This window comes from Rhipicephalus sanguineus, chromosome 11 (assembly GCF_013339695.2).
Source record: "Rhipicephalus sanguineus isolate Rsan-2018 chromosome 11, BIME_Rsan_1.4, whole genome shotgun sequence".
NCBI classification, from domain to species: Eukaryota; Metazoa; Arthropoda; class Arachnida; order Ixodida; family Ixodidae; genus Rhipicephalus; species Rhipicephalus sanguineus.
Genome location: NC_051186.1, coordinates 82,458,516 through 82,481,426, shown reverse-complemented (window position 1 = coordinate 82,481,426; position 22,911 = coordinate 82,458,516). Strand labels below are relative to the sequence as shown.

General features: G+C 44.6%; 2 protein-coding genes, 1 long non-coding RNA gene and 1 pseudogene across 3 annotated transcripts; 1 reads left to right on the top strand and 3 right to left on the bottom strand.

Annotated features, from left to right (window-relative positions):
• Positions 1-101: 101 nt before the first annotated feature.
• LOC119374111 (leukocyte elastase inhibitor A-like) lies at positions 102-4,183 on the bottom strand. The gene is given in 4 exon segments (XM_049410752.1): positions 102-2,124; positions 2,126-2,814; positions 2,816-2,949; positions 4,053-4,183. Coding segments are annotated over 4 exon segments (1,170 nt in total). The 5' UTR covers positions 4,060-4,183; the 3' UTR covers positions 102-1,784.
• Positions 2,355-20,988, top strand: LOC125756283 (uncharacterized). The gene is made up of 3 exons (XR_007414324.1): positions 2,355-2,472; positions 11,722-11,923; positions 20,893-20,988. It is a non-coding gene; the product is annotated as an uncharacterized LOC125756283 (long non-coding RNA).
• On the bottom strand, positions 9,650-14,273 carry LOC119374474 (leukocyte elastase inhibitor B). The gene is made up of 2 exons (XM_037644582.2): positions 14,072-14,273; positions 9,650-12,196 (listed from the first exon to the last, which is right to left on the bottom strand). Exon 2 carries the CDS (start codon positions 12,184-12,186, stop codon positions 11,038-11,040), a length of 1,149 nt encoding a protein of 382 aa, XP_037500510.1. The 5' UTR covers positions 12,187-12,196; positions 14,072-14,273; the 3' UTR covers positions 9,650-11,037.
• LOC119373407 (leukocyte elastase inhibitor A-like) lies at positions 19,816-21,153 on the bottom strand (annotated as a pseudogene).
• Positions 21,154-22,911: the final 1,758 nt, after the last annotated feature.

The following is a 22,911-nucleotide window of genomic DNA, read 5'->3' as shown; positions in this document are numbered from 1 at the left end:
TTGCTTCCCAGAACTGATGTCCTGAAAAAAGCAAGCTGATTGTCTGCCCATACTTTCTGGGGGACTCCCCAAGAAAACGAGAAAGACTACAAATACATCGATTCAGTGAAGAGAGAAGCCGAAGAAATGTGCATTTATTTTTACTTTGCAGCACTTTTTTTTTTGTTCATACAACAGGTGCCAGTGTCGATTAAAAACAGCAAAAGCATACACGTTTTTGAGTCACAACATCAAACATGAGCCACAATCTGTCAAATCCAAAGCAAAAAGACATTTTTACGTGAATCGAGAGTGCCAGAAACATGTGACAAAGCACATAAACACTGTCAAGTTAGGAGAACATGAACAATAACCCAATCCATACAGATGACAGGTAAACAAAAGAAACTCGCACCAGCACCTTCAAGACATGGCAGTATATATTGTGGGGTGACGCAGCACTCATACATATAAAGTTGCTGAGCACACTATACTACGGTGCTAGAAGCACATACAAGCCCACTTCCGAAAGGCATTTGAGCACCATCACCAATTTCAACAAAAGCCATAAAGATTGCTCACACCTACCATGCCCGATAATCTACACTATGTCTGGTACAACATCTGGTTTAGGAACGTAATTATCACCACAGTTCAGCACTCAAAACCTGCATCAAGGTGAGGAGAGAAACAGCCATTCTGTTAAGCATCCCAGTTTTCTGGCACACATATTACGCAAAGACAGTAGTATTAAGCTTCTCGAAGCAGTGCAACAGCACACAAAGACAACAGCTTCTAACTTCGACTGTAGTAAAGAAGGGCTTCAAAAAAAGAAAAGTCTTCGCAATGAGTGTTGTCAATAGACCCAACATATAATAGCTGCCTATGCGTTGTTGACATTAGAATGCGTACTCCTTTTTTTGTTATCTATAAGTAGAATATAAAAAAACTGTCCACATCCATTCAGAGTTTATTTAAAATCGACACTCTAAGAAATGAAGGTGGGCATGGGCAAATTGCCCACGAAAGCACAGCAAATATCAACCACCACCAAGAATTGTGCTGGTTCACAGCTGCTCAATATCACCCAAATACACAAGCAATATAACAACGAAGGCCACAGATGTATTATATAAAGCAGTAACAACCATCAGGCAGTGAAACGCGATTCTTGAGTTGACTGACGCAAGTGGACGGGTTTACAGTAACCATCACACAAGGATCCTACACAATATAGCATTTATGCACACTTCATCGAAATACAGTAGGATTCTAGAAAATGAAAATCAGTTAAAATAAATTGCTGCTTAAAAAGAACTGCGTCCAATTTGTTTTTCTATTTGGGAGCTACACCTCTGTACATATTTCTCAGTAAATGCAACTCCTGCTAAATGGAACATACTTTCCGAATCTCTTCAGGTTTAAATTAAAGAGATTATCCTGCAGTTTGGCTTAGGAAGTAGTACTGTGGTAACGCTTGATGATAGCGAATTACTGCATTATGATACTGAAGCAAAGTGCAAAAACACAAAATTAGAAAGGTATCACCTTAAATTCTCTCGCAAGTCCATCAAAAGTGTTTTTGTGTACACTTATGTTTGTTTTGTAGAGAGCCCTTCTCGAAAAGGCGCCCAAAGCTATGCTCACATCTCTCTTCGGAAAGCGGCCTCCACCAGCAGCAAGTGAACCCTCGAATTTTTGCTCAGCGTTACAACATCACAGAGAAAATGAGCCACTCACCGGAGAAATATTGCACTCTGACCACTCGTCTAAACAAGCGCTAAGTGAATCATGTCAGCAGCTGCTTACACATCGCGTACTGACCCCGCAAAAAGAATAACGTCCGGGTCATGACTTCGAATGAAGTACATGAACGGGTGGTCGACTGAGAAAGGAATGCCGATAATGGCACACCTTGCCATTGCCACCATTCCCGTAGCTGCTGCCGCCTCCGTTCCTTCTTCATTGACTTCTACGAAGGCTTTGTGAACTGCTGCCGAAATCACGAGGTCCCTTTTCCCGTCTATTCCCGAGAGATCAGCTGCATTGTCAGCGAACAAATCTTTCACGCCCATAGTGCGAAGCGTTTTCTTTAGATCCATGCTGTACTCGATCCTGAAACGCGGGAGACTGAGGTCGACGATCGTCGCTGTCGAGCCCCTTCAAGACATCCGACAGTTTGGACGGTGTGAGTGCTGCCTCCAGCTTCGAAAGTCCGTCAATTTCGTGGGGCAGAAGAATCACCATGGACGTCTTGCCGCCTTTGTATGGGATTTCGATGGCGTTGGCGTTCAGGTCGGAGCATTCGGTGTTGATCTTAAAGTGCGACTGCTTGTACATCATGTGGACCTGTTTAGACGATTCCTTGGACGTGCGAAACTCCTGCAGGCTGGTCACCTCGGGATTGAACTGCTTGTTCCACAGGCCCTTGAAGTAAATGGCATTGACCAACACGAGCGCAGTGTCGGAATCCACAACGCCGTTGGGAAGAAGGTCTTTTATCTTGGTCTTAGTCGTTTCTTCTACCCATGCGTTGATTGCAACTCTGGCCGCTTCAGCGTTGTTCTTGAAATCGACAGGCACGACAGTACTGTTGTAAAATTTCTTCAGTGCAGAGAGATAGCTTTCCAGAACTTCGAATGTTTGTTCAGTGTACATGCGATTAGCAATGTCCAACGTCACGTCCGGTGCATAGGTTGCGACTTTTGCAAAGAAGTCCGCGAAGTGGGCATGGATCATGTCACCTTTCGTATGGAGGACAGTGGTGATTTCAGCGGCTGTGTTCCCTTTGGCACCAGCGAGAGTCATTGACAGAGCAGCTGCGATGCTGAACGGGAGAGACGACAATGTTCTTCGTCTCACTGGGACTCTCGGAAAGAAGTTGCTTGTACAGGTCTAAGGTAAAGGCGACGATTGCTGTGGTCAGGTCGGCCGACATGGCTGCAGTTGGCGTGCCCGCGGAGAGGTGTCCTTGAATAATAAAAAAATGAATTTAGCTCGGATTAGTCACAAGCGAAAGCAACGCATAGCAATGTAGCAAGTAATCATGGCTAACTTTACAGTACATTATACCACTCATATAAGTAAAGTATTTATGACAGTAGCTCAAAGGCTGTAATGAGGTTTGCACTTGACTTCATGTGAGCACTATTTGCAGCTGTATATCTGCAGAGATGAGTGTACTTATGGAAGGAAGGAATAAACAGGTAGAAAGACAGTGAGGTTAGCCAGTCCTTAGACCAGATGGCTCCCTTCGCTGGGGAAATGAAGGAGAATAGAAATGAGACGCTATATCAGAGGGAATCCCATGTAGTTATTTATGTGCTGAGTTTCGAACTGCTGGCTTAGCAATACATATACACATACACACACAGACTGTCAGATTTCTAGTGTTTGATTTGGCAGCACGTGTTGTTACTGGCATATACGCTTGCTGCACTCGATCTCGATCGACCGGCGCAATTAACATGTCAAACTCGTTCACGCTGTAGCCGGCCATGAGAAATCGTGAGCTCGCAACGGTGCACCGCGCTGGAGGTAGGAAATTACTATCAGCCGCAACTAGATGTACGGGCAGAGTGCGTATGCTCATTCCTTCAGTTATTTATCTCACTCTCGGTACCGCGCACGTAGCACAGTACGCACATCGTGCTCATACAAGAGCAAACACGATGTGAATAACCTCGAAACATTGCTGCAAGTTTTGTTCACTCGACTGGTTCTTCTTCCAAGAGGTAAGAAGTTGTTACATACTTCTTGTATCCAGTAACGTGATAAGGTTGTGCTAGACATCCGGCGATGCGACGCGTCAAGAGAATCTAAGAGCACGCTATCATGATCAGTTTCATATCTCACCACGCAAAAAGAGCGACGTTCAGTCTCCACGAGGTGATTAATTTTTATCAGTGCCGTTGTCTTGACGTCACGAGCAGTAAATCCACAGCATAACCGATGTTGGGCGGTGTTAATTGTTACTCGTTTTGTCAGCGGAGCACTGTGCAGAATACCTTACGTGGGATGTGAGTCAACTAAAAAGCGATCTCGATCGTCGGTGTCAATAAAGAGGCACATACTTTTCATACACTTACGCTTTCAGGTAGTCCTCTCCCAAACTGAAACGGGAATGCGCAAGGTAAATAAACGAAAATGCAATAGTAGGCGTTGCCGGCGTGACCGGCTGGCGCCAACGCGTTGTTTACGTCGGCGCTGTGCCACAGAATACTTATGCTGTGCTAGCTGTGCTAGGGAACTAGGGACATTGGGGGAAACTGTGAAAAATTGTGCGCCTCGAGTTACAGTCAGCGCGTTTGGCACAGTAAACTGTATTAGCAGTTGTAGCATTCGTAGACTTTGGTGAAACTGTTAAATTTGAATTTTCTCAGATTCATTTGTCCATCGCTACAGTGATAACATTTTTTTTTTTTATATAAGCGATAAACTGTATGCCACAACGAGTACTTCATATTCGTTTTATCTTAACGAATTATTATTATTCTTAAATTCGCATGATGCATGCCAGTGCCTCCTCTGCATACGTGCGATGAATGCGACGAAGGGATAATTGCAAAAAAACACTCCACTTTCGGTTTCGGTTACCGCCAATTTAAAAATTAATAATTTTTAGTATGTGATTACTGTGTGTGTAGGACCTCCATGAATTCTACATTTTTTCAAGAACACTCTCACCAAGAATTTGTTTTTTCGTAAGGATGTATCACAAGTCGCAGCAGCATTTTCGGAGACCCATATTCTGCAGTTCGTCCATTCTTTCATCTTAATCCTGGCCCTCATTTTGGTTATTGTACTGGCCAGCCCACACTTTTTCTGCATTTCCCTCTCTCTTTCTCTCTCTTTATATATATACATAAAGTGAGAGACAGCTAGAGAGAGAGACACATAGTGCGCCTGCATGCCTTTTTTGGTCCTGTCAGCTATATGATTGGAATGGCCAAACGTTTTCAGCTTCTTGTGGTATAGACGTCAGACTCTGCCCAGGCGGCGCTGCGAAAAACACCGCCACCAGCGCCCTCATCGTAGCCCTGGCACTAACTGGGTAGTGCAAGGAGAGCCGCCCGGAAGCGAATGTGCATAGGCCGCAATATAACTCTGCTCTTTCGTTGGTGTCGAGGCGCGGTTTCCTGAAAATCAAGGACCTGGAAAGCTTCTTCCGCCAATCCACGCTTCAGAAACAAAGGAAGCTGATCAAAGCGAACTGCGGGTACAATGCAAAATAAGTTTTAGTTATTCCCGCGCGCTGCAACTCGCAAGTACAAGCGAGCATCACACGACACCGAGTTCGAGGCAAGCCCTCCGACATCCGTTCTCTAGAGCCTAAATGCGTTAAAATCGGGTATATACGTATGCCACAGTGATAAAGTACCTACATACACGATCAATTTACTTAGCTATGCATCTTACGATCAGTGCTACAAAACGCGGTTCATCAGGGGCGAATGGCTCCGGCGATTTTCGCTTTTTCAGTTGCATTCTCCCTTAATCTCTCGCTTCCTGTGCATTGGAGTGTTTTATTATGCATCCTCAAATGGTCTCTTGATGGTCGTCTTCCGTTTGTATGTACTGCAAATGGGGATACGTGCGTGTCCACTTTCGCGGGGTACAACAAAAGGCAAAACCGTGGCCTCCGAGATAGCTACGGCAACCGCGGAGGACACGGGCGAAACAAACCTGAAGGGGGTCACGACCAACATTCTGCGATTTACTTGTATGACGCACGTGGTGTTAGCTAGTTAGAACCAGAACTCTGAGCCTTCAAAACGTACATATGTCCACAATGCTGTGTTGTGACGACCAACTCGTCGCGGTGTGCGTATCACGCGTCTCCAGTCTGCCTCTAGCTGCTCACTTCGTGTTACACGACAAGCACCTCTGCTGAGCTTCATAGTCAAGGTTACCACGGTTTTGCATCAGGGCTACGCAAAACAACAGCAGAGCCACACATTCATGCCACCGGCTGTGGAGAACGCGGGCACTTCGCTTACCCAACACGCTCGCAACGGCCCGTATCCAGCGCTCTCGCCTTTCTTCTTTGTACGACAACTATGGAAATCGGTAAAACTGAACTTTGTTATTCAGTCTTTTACGTCCGTGGCAATTCACAACGCAACAGTGCGTCTTTTGCGGAGTTTCTTCGTAGCGTGCGGAGGGCTCTCGTCTGCTGCTGTTTTCGCCGTCGTTCAGGCGAGTGATCCAGCAAGCACTTCACGACGGTTCGGTGGCGCGTCCGACTAGCGGAGATCAATTCACAGCTCTCGTTCTGAGTGCTAAATGCGCAAACACGCGCGATATTAAGCTCAATCGTTGTTTCGCACTCGCTAGTTGCACCTGGTCCCATAGCAAACTGTGCGAGAGAGTCGGTCTATGCACTACTCAATACTTCTCCGACAGGTGGCGCCACACATCTTGGAAACTCCAGAGTCTGACGTCTATATATTCATGTATTGGGTTCGCATTGTCAAGTCATAATTCTTCATTTCATAATTCACGTCCGCCCGATTTTGTATCTGCCCCACCACGATGGACGGAAAAACTTTATTGATCGTTCTGCAGACCAACGACCCGGGCCAAGGTCAAGTCGGGAGGTCAAGCCCTTGCCTGTTCACCACTTCATGGGCCTGCCGGACTGCTCAGAGTGGGTCAGCAAGCTTGGAGCGGAGCAGAGCGGCTTCCCACCTCGCCGAGAGAACATCGGGATCAATGGCTTTAGCCTCGCATTCCCTAGAACATATACATAAGCATACGTGCGTCTGCCTGGCAGATACAGATGCTGGTGTGATAGATCTCAGAGTGTATTCAATGGTATATAGCAGTGGGTTAGGATAAGTGTTAGTTTTCAGATGCCTCTATAGGCTTGAGCTCTGCATAGATCGCCACTAGGCAGAGGGTAGCACTGCCGGGCCAAGTTAGATACAAGGCTTAGACAGCTAGCTCTCAAGAAGTTTTCAACTACAGAACATATAAAAATGAAAGCATTGTTGAAATGATCCAGGCTCCATCTCAGGGACGTACAGTACGTTCCTCCAGAAAATTAAAACAGGCACGCCAGCCAATTGGCTGGCGTGCCTGTTCCTCCACCCGATCTTCAATAGCGAGCTCGATGCAGTTGGCTCGATGGTTTCTTGGTGATCCAGCACGCCCACACTGGGGGATCAGCCATGAATCGAGCAAAATACAATGGTTTCGAAAGATAACGAGTACAATGGAATGAAACAAAATACACACTCCTCAAGCTCCTCTTCATATTCACATCTTGGCATCTAATGTACAGCTGATAACACTGCCTTTTGAAGCATTCCCTTTCAACAGACCGATATCAGCAGTCTTGTATCTATTCTTCATGTGTTATCGCTGACAACTACCTCAGAGGGGTATGACTCAGTGAAGGCATGTGCAGAGTTCATCACCCCCATTTTGCTCTCTTCTTGAAGATCTAGACTGCTCTTCCTTTTTCTCCAAACATCTTTAACACTACACTGCGACGCCCTAGGTTAAAAGGATAAAATGTATCGATAATTTTTTTAACCAAAAGGTGTTTGAGTGCAGACTTGGGGTCGCCATCCTTTCTCTTGAAGGCAACCATCAAAAATACAGAGGAATAGGTGTGCATGGCAAGGGGGGGGGGGGCGACCACCCCCCTAGTACCTCAATGTGTTCTGATCACAAGGCCCCTCGGCGGGAGGGGGTCGGGAAGAGCGAGCGGTACAAAGGGGCACTGCAGTCAAACTTCGCCCTCCCCTACTGGATAACCCTGCACGTGCCTATGTACAGAAGTGCATCAAACATCTTTAAAGCAAAAGCTTTAAGTCGAGTGGGTTTCGCTGTGTATCTCTGTGTGGCCTAGCTTGAAGCGAAGAACGAATACCCCATGACAAGCCATGTGAAATTTAGTTGTGGCGTTGCAGTTGTGCATGAGCCTACAGCGAAAGTGTTTGTCGGCTTGTTTGTCTGCCTCTCCGAATGCCCTTCCTCAGCGTCCGAGGAGAAAACGCAAGGAGCATGCGCATCTGCTAGCAGAGGAGCACGCTTTTTCCCTTTATGCCGGTGCTTGAACCTCATTTGCAAAAAGAACCTATACAGGCGCCATGTCGGGCAAGGAATTGCATTAACAGATGTAATATAGCGTGGTATAAAGTAAAATAACAACCAGGCATCACACAATGCAAATTGTGCAACGAGAGGGTCGTTTAAATCTTCCAAACCATTACAATGAGCTCAGCCATAATTCTTCATCGTCGTCAGCCACAGCATTAACAAAGTGCACATAATGCCTTACAGATGTGTAGCAGGTACAATGCTTCTCCACAGAATGACGAATAATGGCATAGTGGGTGCTTCCCTACTTTGCAAGATTTATGATTTATGATGCATTGGGTACCTTTCAAGTGTACTTCTCGTTGCCCCAAGAGAGGTTATAATGGGCTCTAGAAAGGCCACTCTTCCAGCTTTTGTGATGTTCGTGGCGTCTTGACTTCTCTCTTGTGTTCGTGTTTGCATGCCCTGTCTCTTTAACATGAATACCTACCAACTAGCTCAGCTCTCTGTTATTCTGAGTTCCAGCTTTCGCTGTGACTGTGCTGCGTGTTCCGCACAGGCCTGGCATTTCTTTTTGAAACTTTTAAATGCAAACGGATATGGACTGCGAAGAAAAAGCATTTCTGGAGACTGAACACTACCGGCATAACGATTTCACATAACTTATTTCTTCGTTAGTACGGTTCAAGTCAGTGCCACAATGCAATCAGCCAACATAAGCTTTTATTTTGAAATCATTAACAATATGAGCTGCAATGCAGTCAACTATAAAAGCTCTTTAAGCATAGCCCAACAGTACAAAAATAACATAAATTGTCTCAGATTATGTCAGTAATTCACTAACAAGAAGGTACACCAACAACAATAACAACAACAGTTTGCCATAACCAACATATATGTGGTAACCATACAACAAATATCCAGCCTTACATGCACTTTCAAAACACGATGCTGGCATATATTGCAGTTCACATTTGACAAAAGACACGTAAAAGTACTCTAAAGTGACAAGTGCACACCCACATTCAAAATGTTACTGGTCCACATTTTCTTGTGAATTTCTTACTTTTATGAGGTTTGAAAATATTGCACACAACTTGTACACGTGAAATATGCATCATATGTCTGATGCTATCAAATGCTTGGAACATCCTCACCATGCATATTGCCATTACTGAACCTGCTTTAAGTAACAGAATGAGCCACCTGCTTATTTTCATCTATGAGTCTATGACAGTTTGCACAAAAGAAATTACTTAATTTCAGAACTGCTCAAAGTAGCACAGAAAAAACCCAGACACCACGCAGCTAGACAAACAGCCGCTTCTGACTTGGCTATGACTATAACAGCAAAGAGTCACTAGAGGTCTTGGAAATGTAGAAAATGTTAACAGCACAGACTTCACTCGGTATAACAGACCTCGCCTAATATTGACTCCTATGACCCAACGACAGATGGGGACATAATACAGTTCAAGAAGACCCGTTAACACACATTGACAACAGGACGAGTTGGTGAGTATTTTTCTCGAATTATCAAGTTGAAGCGAAGTGTTCTTACCCTCTTCTGTGTCTGTTTTGTTCTCTTTTTTTTTTTGCACTGTTCAATATGTTTAAGTCATAAGGACCCCACTTTTTATTCCACTCAGAACAAATAGAGATTATTTGATGATTCTTAACCTGTGCCTGATTTGTTCAATTGTATCCCTAATTTTGCTCTAGCATGAGTTTTCTTTTTCTCATCTTCTACGTAGTCCTTTAAGGATGTAATCTTAAGCAGCAACAGCTGCAAACAGCAGGGCTGACATGTGCAGCATCCATTAAACTCCTCTTCTCTCACAGATGAAAAACATGACACAGTAGGCATATACCTATAATGGAGCTGACATTGCAACAATGTGCATACTCTGGTCATCTGAAGTGCACAAAGCAGATATAGCGTACGTTCGCATTCTTTCTTTACTTGATACCTTTAAGATTCATCATGGCTGATCTACAATAGCTGCCTTGAAGAAGACAAGACCTCTTGTTGAAATGTTGGCTCCAGCGACACCCCGTGTTCAAGGATTTTTGATTATCTAGCTTAGTACATTAAGAATTAACAATTGTCTCTTCTGGCTGCATAACAAATATTATGATACTTGTTTTTGCCTGCTCAGAATAATAATGTGTTACAAAGTGGCAACTATAAGCTTAGCATCATCTCTTCTCTTGTGGCAGTGTTTTCCTGCACCAGCCTCACAAATATGTTTTCCTTACACTGCGACATTTCCTGCCCATAAAGTCTACTTCGGAATTCAGCACTGTGATGACCTCAGAATTCGGCACAAGCTCCGCATACAATGTCACGGTATGTGTGCCTACCCTCTGCAAAAGAGCAAAGGCAACGTTCGAGTTCTGTCACTCAGAGTTTGTGTTCTCTGCTCTGCTAAACAAGCGTTAGGCTTATTTCCAAAATAAAAGTTCAATGGTTTTAACTAAAATACTCTCGGCCGAAAGGTGGGATCATAATCTCTCAGAAACTTTGCCAGGATGTTCGGGTTTCTCCCTTAAACCCAGTGACACCAAGATTATCTTGATTAACTATTGAATTAACCATTAACCACACCAAAGCAAATGCAGCCGTGGAAGTGAACAATCATAATAGGTGGGCATGTCTTTTGAACAATTCTGTTTCAGTTGAACAGTGGTATCCATTACGTTGTACGTACATAGTCTTCATTCGTCTCCGACTATAAGAAGAGCCTATTTGTAATCCTTGCATTGTCACCAACTGTATTATATGCTCACTTGCATTCAGCCTACACCAGTATGTAAACTTCGTGAACAGTAATCGAACCCACAGCCCTACATTTCAGCAGCAAAATGCTACAGCTGTTGAGCCACTGTAGAACCCTTCACGACTACAACAATGCCCATGACTGCTATCTGTTAAACAATCTACAGTGACTCCTATGATAAGCAATTGGCAATCACGAGTGAATTACATTGTCCAGCTGCCATAAACTGCTACACATCACGTACTGACCCAGCAAAAAGAATGACGTCTGGGTCGTGGCTTCGAATGAAGAACATGAACGGGTGGTCAACACAGAATGGAATGGCCATCACAGCACACTTCTTCATAATCACCATTGCCGTAGCAGCCGCTGCCTCTGTGCCTTCCTCGTTCACCTCTACGAAGGCTTTGTGAACTGCAGCTGAAACTGTGAGGTCTCTTTTCCCGTTTATCCCCGACAGGTTGGCATTGTTAGAGAACAAGTCTTTCACTCCCATCGAGCGAAGTGTTTGCTTAAGGTTTACACTGTACTCGATTCTGAATCGTGGGAGACTGAGAGCGACCGTTTTGTAATGAAAACCATTCAGGATGTCTGACAGCTTTGAGGGCGTGAGTGCTACCTCCAGCTTGGCCAGGCCATCAACTTCGTGGGGCAGCACAATCACCATGGACGTCTTGCCACCTCTGTATGGGATTTCGATGGCGTTAGCATTCAAGTCGGTGCAAGTGGTGTTGATCCCAAAGCGCGACTGCTTGTACATCATATCAACCTCTTTAGATGATTCTTTGGATGTGTGAAACTCCTGCAGGCAAGTCACCTTGGGGTTGAATTGATCTTTCCACAGACCCTTGAAGTAAATGGCATTGACCAACACGAGCGCAGTGTCGGAGTCCACAACACCATTTGGAAGAAGGTCTTTGATCTTTGATTTTGTGGCTTCTTCAACCCATGCATTGATGGCAACTCTGGCTGCTTCAGCTTCGGTCTTGAAGTTGACTGGTACCACGGTGCTATCGTAAAATTTTTTCAATGTGGCGAGGTAGTCTTCTAGGACTACAAACGTCTTTTCCGAGTACAAGCGATTCGCAACGTCCAACATCACGTCTGGTGCGTAGGTCGATACTCTGGCAAAGAATTCGGAGAACTGTCCGTGGATCAGGTCACCACTTGTGTGCAAGACTTTGGTGATTTCGGTAGCAGTATTCCCTTTGGCACCAGCGAGGGTCATTGACAGAGCAGCTGCGATGCTGAATGGAGAGACGACGATGTTCGCTGTCTCACCACAGCTGTCAGAAAGGAGCTGCCTGTACAGGTCTATGGTAAATGTGCTAATTGCAGATGTCAGGTCCGTTGACATGGCTGGTGTTGATGTGGCCATGGTGACTATCCTAGAAATAAGTGAAAACCGTGCATGCTTAGATTAAGAATACACATATGTGAAAATGCCATAGTGGTATGCATTACAGGTTAGTTCACATAAAGACGGTTTAAGTGGGCATACACACACACATATATATATGTGCGTGTGTTTGTGTATACAGAGTGTCCCAGCCTTTGAGCACCACAATTTTCAAAAAAAGAAAGAAGTGGCGTTATGTGATGTAAACTTAATCAGAGATTAATCGCATAGAACGTATTCAGAGAAAAGCGCTTCGTTTTATTTACAATAAATATAGTAGGCACGTGTCAGTATCAGGACTTTATATGCAGTCTGGTCTTTGCACACTTGAATCTCGGTGGAAATTGCACCGTCTCAAGGTGATGTTCAACATCATTAACAGTCAGAATAAGCTAGACTTCCAGGCATACATGCAATTTAACACGTCACGACCTACCCGGACGAAACACAACAAAACAATCTTGATACCTCAATGCAGAACTAATGCGTACAAGGGTTCCTTTTTTCCGAGGACCATAGTTGAGTGGAACGGGCTGCCAAAGGAGGTGGGGTGAATATGTGAACGACTGATTTTTTTTTATCGGCTATTGTTTCCTACTTGTGATTACTGGGTACTTTGATACTTGAAAGCGATTTACGATTTACTTGTTATTGATTGTTCATTGTATCGTTCTTGTGTGCTTTGCTTTGCGGAAGGTGGCCTTTTGCTACTTGTCATTAGTCACTAAAGATTGATTGTTCATTGTATTACTCTTGGTGTTTATGTATTTCAGTGTTATTTTGTCGTTGTACACGACATTTACTGGTAACAAGTGTAACCTTCTGCACTGTAATCACTCCTGCCTTGGCGACCAAAAGGTTGCTGGCAGTATTGAATAAATAAATAAATAAATAAATAAATAAACTTAGTGCACATTTGTTCCCTCAACAGAGAAGCTGCTGGTAATTTTTCACTAATGAAATTTGTTTAGCAGATTATAATAATAATAAATTTTGTAATCAACAAAAATTACTCACCTAATAGTGAAAAACTCTGTGTGTGTGTGTGTGTGTGTGTGTGTGTGTGTGTGTGGTGTGTGTGTGTGTGTGTGTGTGTGTGTGTGTGTGGTGTGTGTGGTGTGTGTGTGCTCGAACGCACATTTGATAGGAGGCATTACATATATACGTACTTATAGTTCACGCATTAGTCAATTAATTGCGGTGTATATGTCAACACATATGGACTGCACGACCTCCATGGGTATAGCCCTGCCACGGTGGTCTAGTGGTTATGGCGCTCGGCTGCTGACCCGAAGGTCGCGGGATCGAATCCCGGCCGCGGCGGCTGCATTTTCGATGGAGGCGAAAATGTTTGAGGCCCGTGTACTTAGATTTAGGTGCACGTTAAAGAACCCCAGGTGGTCGAAATTTCCGGAGCCCTCCACTACGGCGTCCCTCATAACCATATCGTGGTTTTGAGATGTTGAACCCCAGATATTATTATTAATTTATTATTACCTCCACAGGTATAGTATGTTCGTCCAACGATTAAGTGATCATTTCATTTGGTGTTTAAGTTATATAAATAAATATATATTGTTCAATTCGTTTAATATTTATTGCATGCTTGCGTATTGCCATACTTGTCGATCGAGAATCGCGCGCGCCTGGTCGACCGCGGCAGATGGTCGTCTGGCGACCACCACAGTACTCTGCTAAAGGCTCTATTATTTTGTTATCGCGTTCGTATTGAAAGCGAGCGCGTATATGGTGCCCGAAGTGGGACAGTTTACGTCACTCGATCGCATACTATTCGCAGTGCGCACGCGCGACATCATGTCGATCAACATCAACAAAACTAGCGTATATTTCGTGCTGCGCTTACTTGTGAATGAGCTGGTGCTGCTCGTTCTAGATGACAGGTCCCGGAATAAAACGAAGGTGCACAAAGCAGTGCGAAGCAAGTGTAAAATAAAAGGCGTTGCCGGGCCGCGAATCGGGCGCGACTGGCGTCGCGACGTTGTTTCGATTAAGTTTGTGGCCACGCCCCGCGCTAGGGACACTAGGGAAATCACGGGTCTGAATGCGCTCAAAGTAGACGCGCTGGCGCCCGCTGATTCTCCTTCGTTTCCAACGTACTGGACGTACTGTCGCGGTGAATGTTACTTACGTCACAGAGCGCGTGGCCCCACGAGCACGAAGATTGCGCGTGGCTTCAAATAACCCTAATTTGCGCGCCTCATTCTTGTCTGGGAGCATGCCCATTAGCTGTGGAAATAAGGGCCTTTGGAAGCCATGGTTGATCTGAGCTCGTGAGGCCACGCGCTCCTGTGTTGCATGTCATACTGAATGAGACTGTATGTCCGTAGTGCCTATAATATGCTTAGTACAACGCTGCTTGGACAGCGAAACAAGCTACGCCGACGAACAAAGATATCTGGAATTAGATGAAGAGAACCGCGGCTACGAGATACGTCCGATCATATATAATTCTGCCGCCGTAGCCTAATCTGACGAGTTCGAGATCACGGGCTCAATTTCGTCGACGGCGGACGTACCTTGATTGGTGTGCAATGCGAGAACGTTTTCGCTTTCTCTGATTTATATAGGTGCACAGCGCGGAGTCATCCAGTCGTCGTAGTCAAACTGCGGCGTACGTTTGCGCTTGAAACCAATTTTCTGATCGTAGCCTATTAATGGTATGGGCGCGACATACTGTATTACGCTGTTGATCCTAACTGAGTGCCAATTAGACCCCCAAATCCCAAGACGTATCGACACACTCATTCATGGTATTCATGGCATACGACTCGGAACCAACATGTTCGTGAGGCCACGGCTATGAGGATGTGCATCATCTTGACTGTCCCAAGCACGACACATTGACAGCCACTCGAACAGGAACTCCATACGCTGGTCTCGGAGCGAACGTTTTCGTTGGCGAAAATACTAGGCCCATGGCCGTCTAGGATAAACCACAAAGCAATGAAAGTGCTCCAGCGTTTTTTTTTTTTGTTTTTTTTTTTGTTTTTTTTTATGACACAAATATTTGTGATGAATATTGAACGGACTATACTGAAAGTGTGCACCGCGACTGTGTGTGTGCTCTGTTCAAACGAGTGTTTTTGAACTTACCAAATGTAGGATTATATATATACAATAAGCAAAAGCAATAATATATAATATATATAATATTTTTGTTTCTTAAATTTATATCCTAACAGCTAAGTGAAAAGGGTAGCCGTCACCAAGCAATGCATGGTGACAACAACTCCTTCATTTATTTTTCATTTCAATAAAAAAAATACCATTGTAATAAATAAATCCCGTACAAATGTTTGTCTGCGGATATGTATACTGCTACTTTAAAAGAAAACTTAATTATAACGCAAGTTTCCGCGGTTCGCAATTCATGTTGGAAAAATAAAACAGTTTGGTACTTTCGCACCTATATAGCTGATCGGCTAATTGCAACTATCAAATATTTTGCTTTGGAAAATAACTTGAAAACTCAGTGTACTATTATCAAGAATTACAGCTGAAACCTACTTTGGAAGCATTAGGAACACTGCTGTGTTCGTAGAGTTTGACATTCGTGAGCGAATAGTACACACTAGTACACATACTATTTGCTCACGAATGTCAGACTCTGAGAGTTCGAAATGTTCGCTAGCATTATGACAGGGCGAAACCTGCTTGAGGAAGGCCAGGGGGAAAGCGGGAATGTGGGGATTGGGAGGAGGAGATGGGGAGAATAGGTTTTTCCTGAGTGCACGTCAGTGCATCATGACGTCGGAATTACCGCGTCCCATTCTTGGTACAATTATTTCAAGCGCTCTCTTAACCAGTTCTCAAGTATTTTTCTCCTCTAAACAAGATCGAAGGTTTAGACGTTATTTCACAGTAAGAAATTGGTAAATCGCAAATGTCCTGTCAGTGGAATACCCCTTTCTAAAACTGCCTTCTGAGATCTGATCAATCGACGCGAATGTTGAGCCGTCGATATATTTTTTTTTCCTACATTCGTTTTTTTTTTTTTTTGTCTTCACTGGATGAAAGAACCTTTGTCATATCACATGCTGCAGCTTTCAGTTTCAGTTTATTTACCATCTATCTTATCATACAATGACAATGCGTGGTAAAATACAATGGCTCAATTTTATCACCAATTTAGACCACCTGCGGTTCTTCAACATGCACCTAAATCTAGGTGTACGGGCCTCAAGCATTTTCGCCTCCATCGAAAATGCGGCCGCCGCGGCCGGGATTCGATCCCGTCACCTTCGGGTCAGCACTCGAGCACCATAACGACTAGACCACCGTGGCGTGTGTGTAAGTACTTATTATGTAAATATGTAAATGTTATTATCAGTATGAAAATGGTGGCGAATAAACCTGAGCAGCTGAAGATTTTACAGGGTTTCGTAACCGGGCAGCTCTCGTGCAAAAAATTGGCAAGAGCCTTGAGGATATCTCTCTGGTGGCGAGAAGCAACAGAACCATTTCCAATAGAACATTTTCAGACAATGGTTGATGGATCAACTTCGACAGATGATCTGTAAAACGATTGTCTTTGCACAACAGATCTTGGACAGAGCACAATACGTGTTCTGTGGTCTCAGGAATATCGTATTCCTAGCGCTCTGGGCGGACATGCACCTTAGTACGACCACTAAGGTGCAGATCAGTAGCGTAGCCAGAAATTTTTTTCGGGGGGAGGGGGGTGGGGTTCAACCACACTTTATGCATGCTCGTGTGCGCGTTTCTCTGTGTACGTGTATATATGCACTTGTAAAATTGAAAATTTTTGAGAAGGGGTTGGCGGTTCAACACCCCCCCCCCCACCTCCCCTCTCTGGCTACGCCAGTGGTGTAGGTAGCGCGTAGTGAAAACCACACCTTACCGTAACTCGTGCGTTACACCTTTTAAGGTGTGCACTGGACGTTTATTTTCAGCACTGTTTGCCATCAATGCGAAGAAACGCCTGAAAACGGGCTCCTCCTTTCAATAGCTTTTGTGCGGGAAAGCTAGCTTTACAGGAAGACACGCGGCGCCAAAGGCGTGTATTGTAAGATTCCTCAGTCGTAACGTTCTGAGAAACTGTGGAGACAGCTTAGCGACAGGAAAGCAAGCACGCGCGTTCTTTGTTATTGTTAGTGGAGACTATGTAGCCAAGCTGGGTGCATTAGACCTACCACGAATGTGATGTTGCATAAAATGCGTGGTAGGTCTGCCGCATTCCCCAGCCGCCGTAGCTCAGTGGTAGAGCATCGGACGCGTTATTCGAAGGTTGCAGGTTCGGTCCCTGCTGGCGGCAAGTTATCTTTTCGTCCACTTTACTTTCTTCACATTTATATTCTAGTTACTACAGATAACGTCCCCTACACTTTCCTTGGCATTATTGTCCCTTTGATCTCATTAATGTTGTGTCTAACAAAGAAAAACGAGCCCTTAAAAGTCTTCTACTGTCCTTCATAAAATGATCGTGGAGCTTAAGGTACGACGAGAACTGTGAATGGTTTGAAAGTAAAGATTGTCCTCGTAAATTCTAAAAAGCTAGTATATTTCGTAGAATAAGGTTACATGTCGGAAAATATCTAGCGTCTGTTTACCGGCTAATGTGGGTTAGCGTACATGTCTACGCCAAGATATTATAATAACGACGGGAAGCAATCGCGCCCTTAGGAGCGTGCGAAGTAGGTCATAGACGACGTATTCAATTCTACCCGTTATATGGGAGTGCGAAAATATAAGAGTAAACGCGGCCGTGTTCGCAGTCTCGTGAAACGTTGCCTCCGAGATGGCAGCGCCTCAAGTTTCGCGAAGACTTGCCGCGTTCCCCAGCCATACTTACAATAATAATAGGCATACCTGTAATGGAGCTGACATTGCAACAAATGCGCATACTTTTGTCATCTGAAGTGCACAGAGCAGATATAGCATAGGACTCTGCATTCTTTCTTTGCTCGATACCTTTAAAGTTAATCGCGGCTGATCTACAGTCGCTGCAATGAAGAAGACAAGACCACTCGTCGAAAATGTTGGCTCCTGTGATACTCCACGTTCAAGGATTTTTCATGATTTAGAGTAGTACATTAAGAATTAAGAATTGTCGCTTCTGGGTGCATAGCAAATATTGTGATGCGTGTTTTTGCCTGCTTAGAACAAGAATCTGTTACAAAGTGGCAACTATGAGCTTAGCATCATCTCTTCTCTTGTGGCAGTGTTTTCTTGCACCAGCCTCACAAATATGTTTTCCTGTCAATGCGACATTTCCTGCCCATAAAGTCTACCTCAGAAATCAGCACTGTGACGACCTCAGAATTCAGTATAAGCCAGGCATACGGTATTACGGCATGTGTGCCTACCCACTGCAAAAGAGCAAAGGTAACTCTAGTTCTGTCACCCAAAGTTTCCAAAATAAACGCTCAATGCTTTTAGCTAAAATACTCTCGGCTGAAAAGTGGTATCATAATCTGCCACGAAATTTGCCAGGATGTTCGAGTTTCTTCCTAATGTCAGGGACATAAGGATATCTTACGTAGGATTAACCATTGAATAAACCATTAAACACACCAAAGCACGTGAAGCCATGGAGGGAAGTGAACAGTCATAAAAGGTTGGCATGTCTTCTGACCAATTCTATTTGGATTGAACAGTGCTATCCATTACGTTGAACGTACATACTCTTCGATTGTCTTTTACTACAAGAAGAGCCTATTTGTAATCCTTGCATTGTCGCCAACTGTAGTATAGGTTTTTTCTTTTTTGCATTCAGCCTAAACCAGTATGTAGGTGGTCGAAATTTCCGGAGTCCTCCACTACGGCGTCTCTCATAATCATATCGTCGTTTTGGGACGTTAAACCCCAGATATTATTGTTATTATTATTATTATTATTATTATTATTATTATTATTATTATTATTATTATTATTATTATTATTATTATTATTATTATTATTATTATTATTATTATTATTATTAAACCAGTATGCGGCCTTTGTGAACAGGAATCGAACCCACAACCCCGCATTTCAGCAGCAAAATGCTACAGCTGTTGAGCCACTGCAGAACCCTTCACGCCTACGACAATGCCCATGACTGCTAAACATTAAACAGTCTACATAATAATAATAATAATAATAATAATAATAATAATAATAATAATAATAATAATAATAATAATAACAACAACAACAACAACAACAACAACAACAACAACAACAACAACAACAACAACAACAACAACAACAACAACAACAACAACAACAACAACAACAACAATAATAATAATAATAATAATAATAATAATAATAACTGGGGTTTAACGTCCCGAAACCACGATATGATTAAAAGGGACGCCGTAGTGGAGGGCTCCGGAAATTCTGACCACCCGGGGTTCTTTAACGTCTAAATCTAGGCACACAGGCCTCAAACATTTTCGCCTCCATCGAAAATGCAGCCGCCGCGGCCGGGATTCGATCCCGCGACCTTCGGGCCCGCAGTCGAGCGCCATATTAACTAGACCACCATGGCGGGGAAAAACAGCCTACATGTAGTACCAACTCCTATGATAAGCAATTGTTGGCAATCACCAGCGAATTGCATTGTCCAGCTGCCATAAACTGCTACACATCACGTACTGACCCAGCGAATAGAATGACGTCTGGGTCGTGGCTTCGAATGAAGAACATTAACGGGTGGTGAACACTGAATGGAATGGGAACCACAGCACACTTCACCATAATCATAGGCGTGCGTAGGGTTCCACAGCGGGGGGGTGGGGGGGGCGAAGGTTCATCGCAGTACCCCCCCCCCCCTTAGTAATTAAGTCAATGCACAAGGCAGATATTGCGCCCCCCTCCTATTAGGTGACTAGGGGGGTCAATGTATAAGGCAGATTCCCCCCCCCCCCCCGTGCCCACGCCTATGACCATTATCACCATTGCCGTAGCAGCAGCTGTCTCTGTGCCTTCCTCGTTCACCTCTAAGAAGGATTTGTGAACTGCGGCTGAAACGGTGAGGTCTCTTTTCCCGTCTATCCCGACAGGCCTGCATTGTTACTGAACAAGTGTTTTACTCCCACTGCGAAAAGTGTTTGCTTAAGGTTCACGCTGTAGTCAATTTTGAATCGTGGGAGACTGAGAGCGACCATTCTCGAGTGGAGACTGTTCAGGATGTCCAACAGCTTCGACGGTGTGAATGCTGCCTCCAGCTCGGCGAGGCCGTCGATGTCGTAGGGCAGCAGAATCACCATGGACGTCTCGCCACTTCTGCACGGGATTTCGATCGCGTTAGCGTTCAAGTCGGTGCACTCGGTGTTGATCCCAAAGCGCGACTGCTTGTACATCATGTCAACCTCTTTAGACGATTCTTTGGACGTGTGAAACTCCTGCAGGGAAATCGCCTTGGAGTTGACCTGATCTTTCCACAAACCCTTGAAGTAAATGGCATTGACCAACACGAGCGCAGTGTCGGAATCCACAACGCCGTTGGTAAGAAGGTCTTTGATCTTTGACGTCGTGGTTTCTTCAACCCAGGCATCGATGGCAAGTCTGGCTGCTTCGGCTTCGGTCTTGAAGTTGACGGGTACCACTGTGCTGTTGCTATATTTCTTCAATGTGGCAAGGCAGTCTTCTAGGACTACGAACGTCTTTCCCGCGTACATGCAATTGGCAATGTCCAACATCACATCCGGTGCGTAGGTTGAGACTCTGGCAAAGAATTCAGAGAACTGTCCATGATTCAGGACACCACTTGTGTGCAAGACTTTGGCGATTTCGGCAGCAGTGTTCCCTTTGTCACCAGCGAGGGTAATTGACAGAGCAGCTGTAATGCTGAATGGAGAGATGACAATGTCATCTGTCTCACCACAACTCTCGGAAAGGAGCTGCCTGTACAGGTCTATGGTAAAGGTGCTGATTGCAGTGGTCAGGTCTGCCGGCATGGCTGATGTTCATGTGGCCACGGTAACTGTCCTGGAAAGTGAAAACCATGCATGCTTAGATTAGGAATGCCCATATGTGAAAATCGCATAGTGGTACAAGTTAGTTCGGATAAAAATGGTTTACGTGGGCACGCGCACACACATGTAATATGCGCGTGTTTGTGTATACAGTGTCCCGGCTACTGAGCACCACGATTTAAAAAAGAAAGAAAGAAAGAATCAGCATTATGTTATAACTATGCCAAATGCAGCCTGTAACCCGCTCTCTCCTCTCCATCCCCCATTTCATGTGTATATAAGCGCCCCGTTCAGATGAGTTGTAACGTCAACGTCGCCACCACTTGCAAACCTAACGAAAACGCCGAGTGAACGTAACAGAAACTTGGTGTGCGCCCCCAATGTTGCTTCGCATCCCCTCACGGTTCCCTTGAGTGGGAGATGGTGTAATTTTTTTTTTTGGAAGCTCGTAGGGCTTGCAGCTAACGCGTACTCAAACAGGGCGGGCAGATGCAGCGTAACGCAAGTCTCAAGGTGCTGCCGAAGAATAATGATAATAAAGAGTGAAAATAAGGGACATTTTTGAAGATATTTCACATCTCTTGCACGACGCGCGGGAGAATGTAGCCCTCAAGAAAATTTTTTGCTGGGCCAGTTGGTTCATAATGCTGTACTTCAGAGCGCAAGGCTTAAAGTCTCCCTTCATTGGAGGGGGGGGGGGCCGTAAAGCGGCAATATATATATATATATATATATATATATATATATATATATATATATATATATATATATATATATATATATATATGTATATATATATATATATATATATATATATATATTGTCACGGACTGCGATTTTTGCGACCCGGCGTCACGGCTAATTGACGGGCGCCACTCTTCCCCGCTGACCGGCGGGAGCCGCGTACTCTTGAAAAGAGCCGGGAAGTGCTGAATGGGGTGTCCTTCTTCGAACGTCGCCGCGGACGATTGATCCTTTGTACCTACGGCGGCGGCGGCAGGATCTTGCAAAGGCCGCGAGGTACTCCGAACAAGCTTTTGACTTCAAGACTGACCGTTCCCACGGGAAAAACTTCTGGTGGACAAGCCGTATGGCAGCACCCCAACAGATTGTCACCCTCGCTCAGTTGAGGACCCTCTCCTAATTAAAAGGGGGTGTGGTCAGTGTAATTTTAGGGCGGAGTTTCGAACGATGAAACGCGCATGATTGGACCCAGGTAGAGGTCCCTTGTTCCCCCAGGTAAAGGATGAGGGGACACGAGGATGATTTAAGCGCAGGATTTGGCCCTGCTAAGCAGTCTAGTCGCTTACCAACATGGTGTAGAAGCAGATCAACAAGTATCTCTTCTGGAAGTTTTAGTGTGGCTCTGTATCGGCTGGCCACCTAAACTTAGCCGCTCGTCTAGTTGTGACGAGAAAGTAACGTCTGCATCGTAGACATCGGAGCTTCCTCTCGGGTTAGCTCAACCTGCTCGAGATCGCCTTCAAGCACTAGCCTCCCGGAAACACCAGCGTTGCAACACCACCGACATCGCAGTCGTGCCAGAACTCTCTTCGACTTCTCGCTTCCGATCGTCGTGGACTCAACGCTGCCGGTCATCACACGTATGCCCTCACCTGCTTATATCTTCGAACTTTCGCATTTATAGTTTTAGTGTTTGTTAGTTCTTGAGTAGTTCGTAATCCTTCTCTCTTGTAAGCTGATTTATTGATTTCATATGTATTTTGTTAATCGTAGGTATTGAGTGTTGATGTATTTT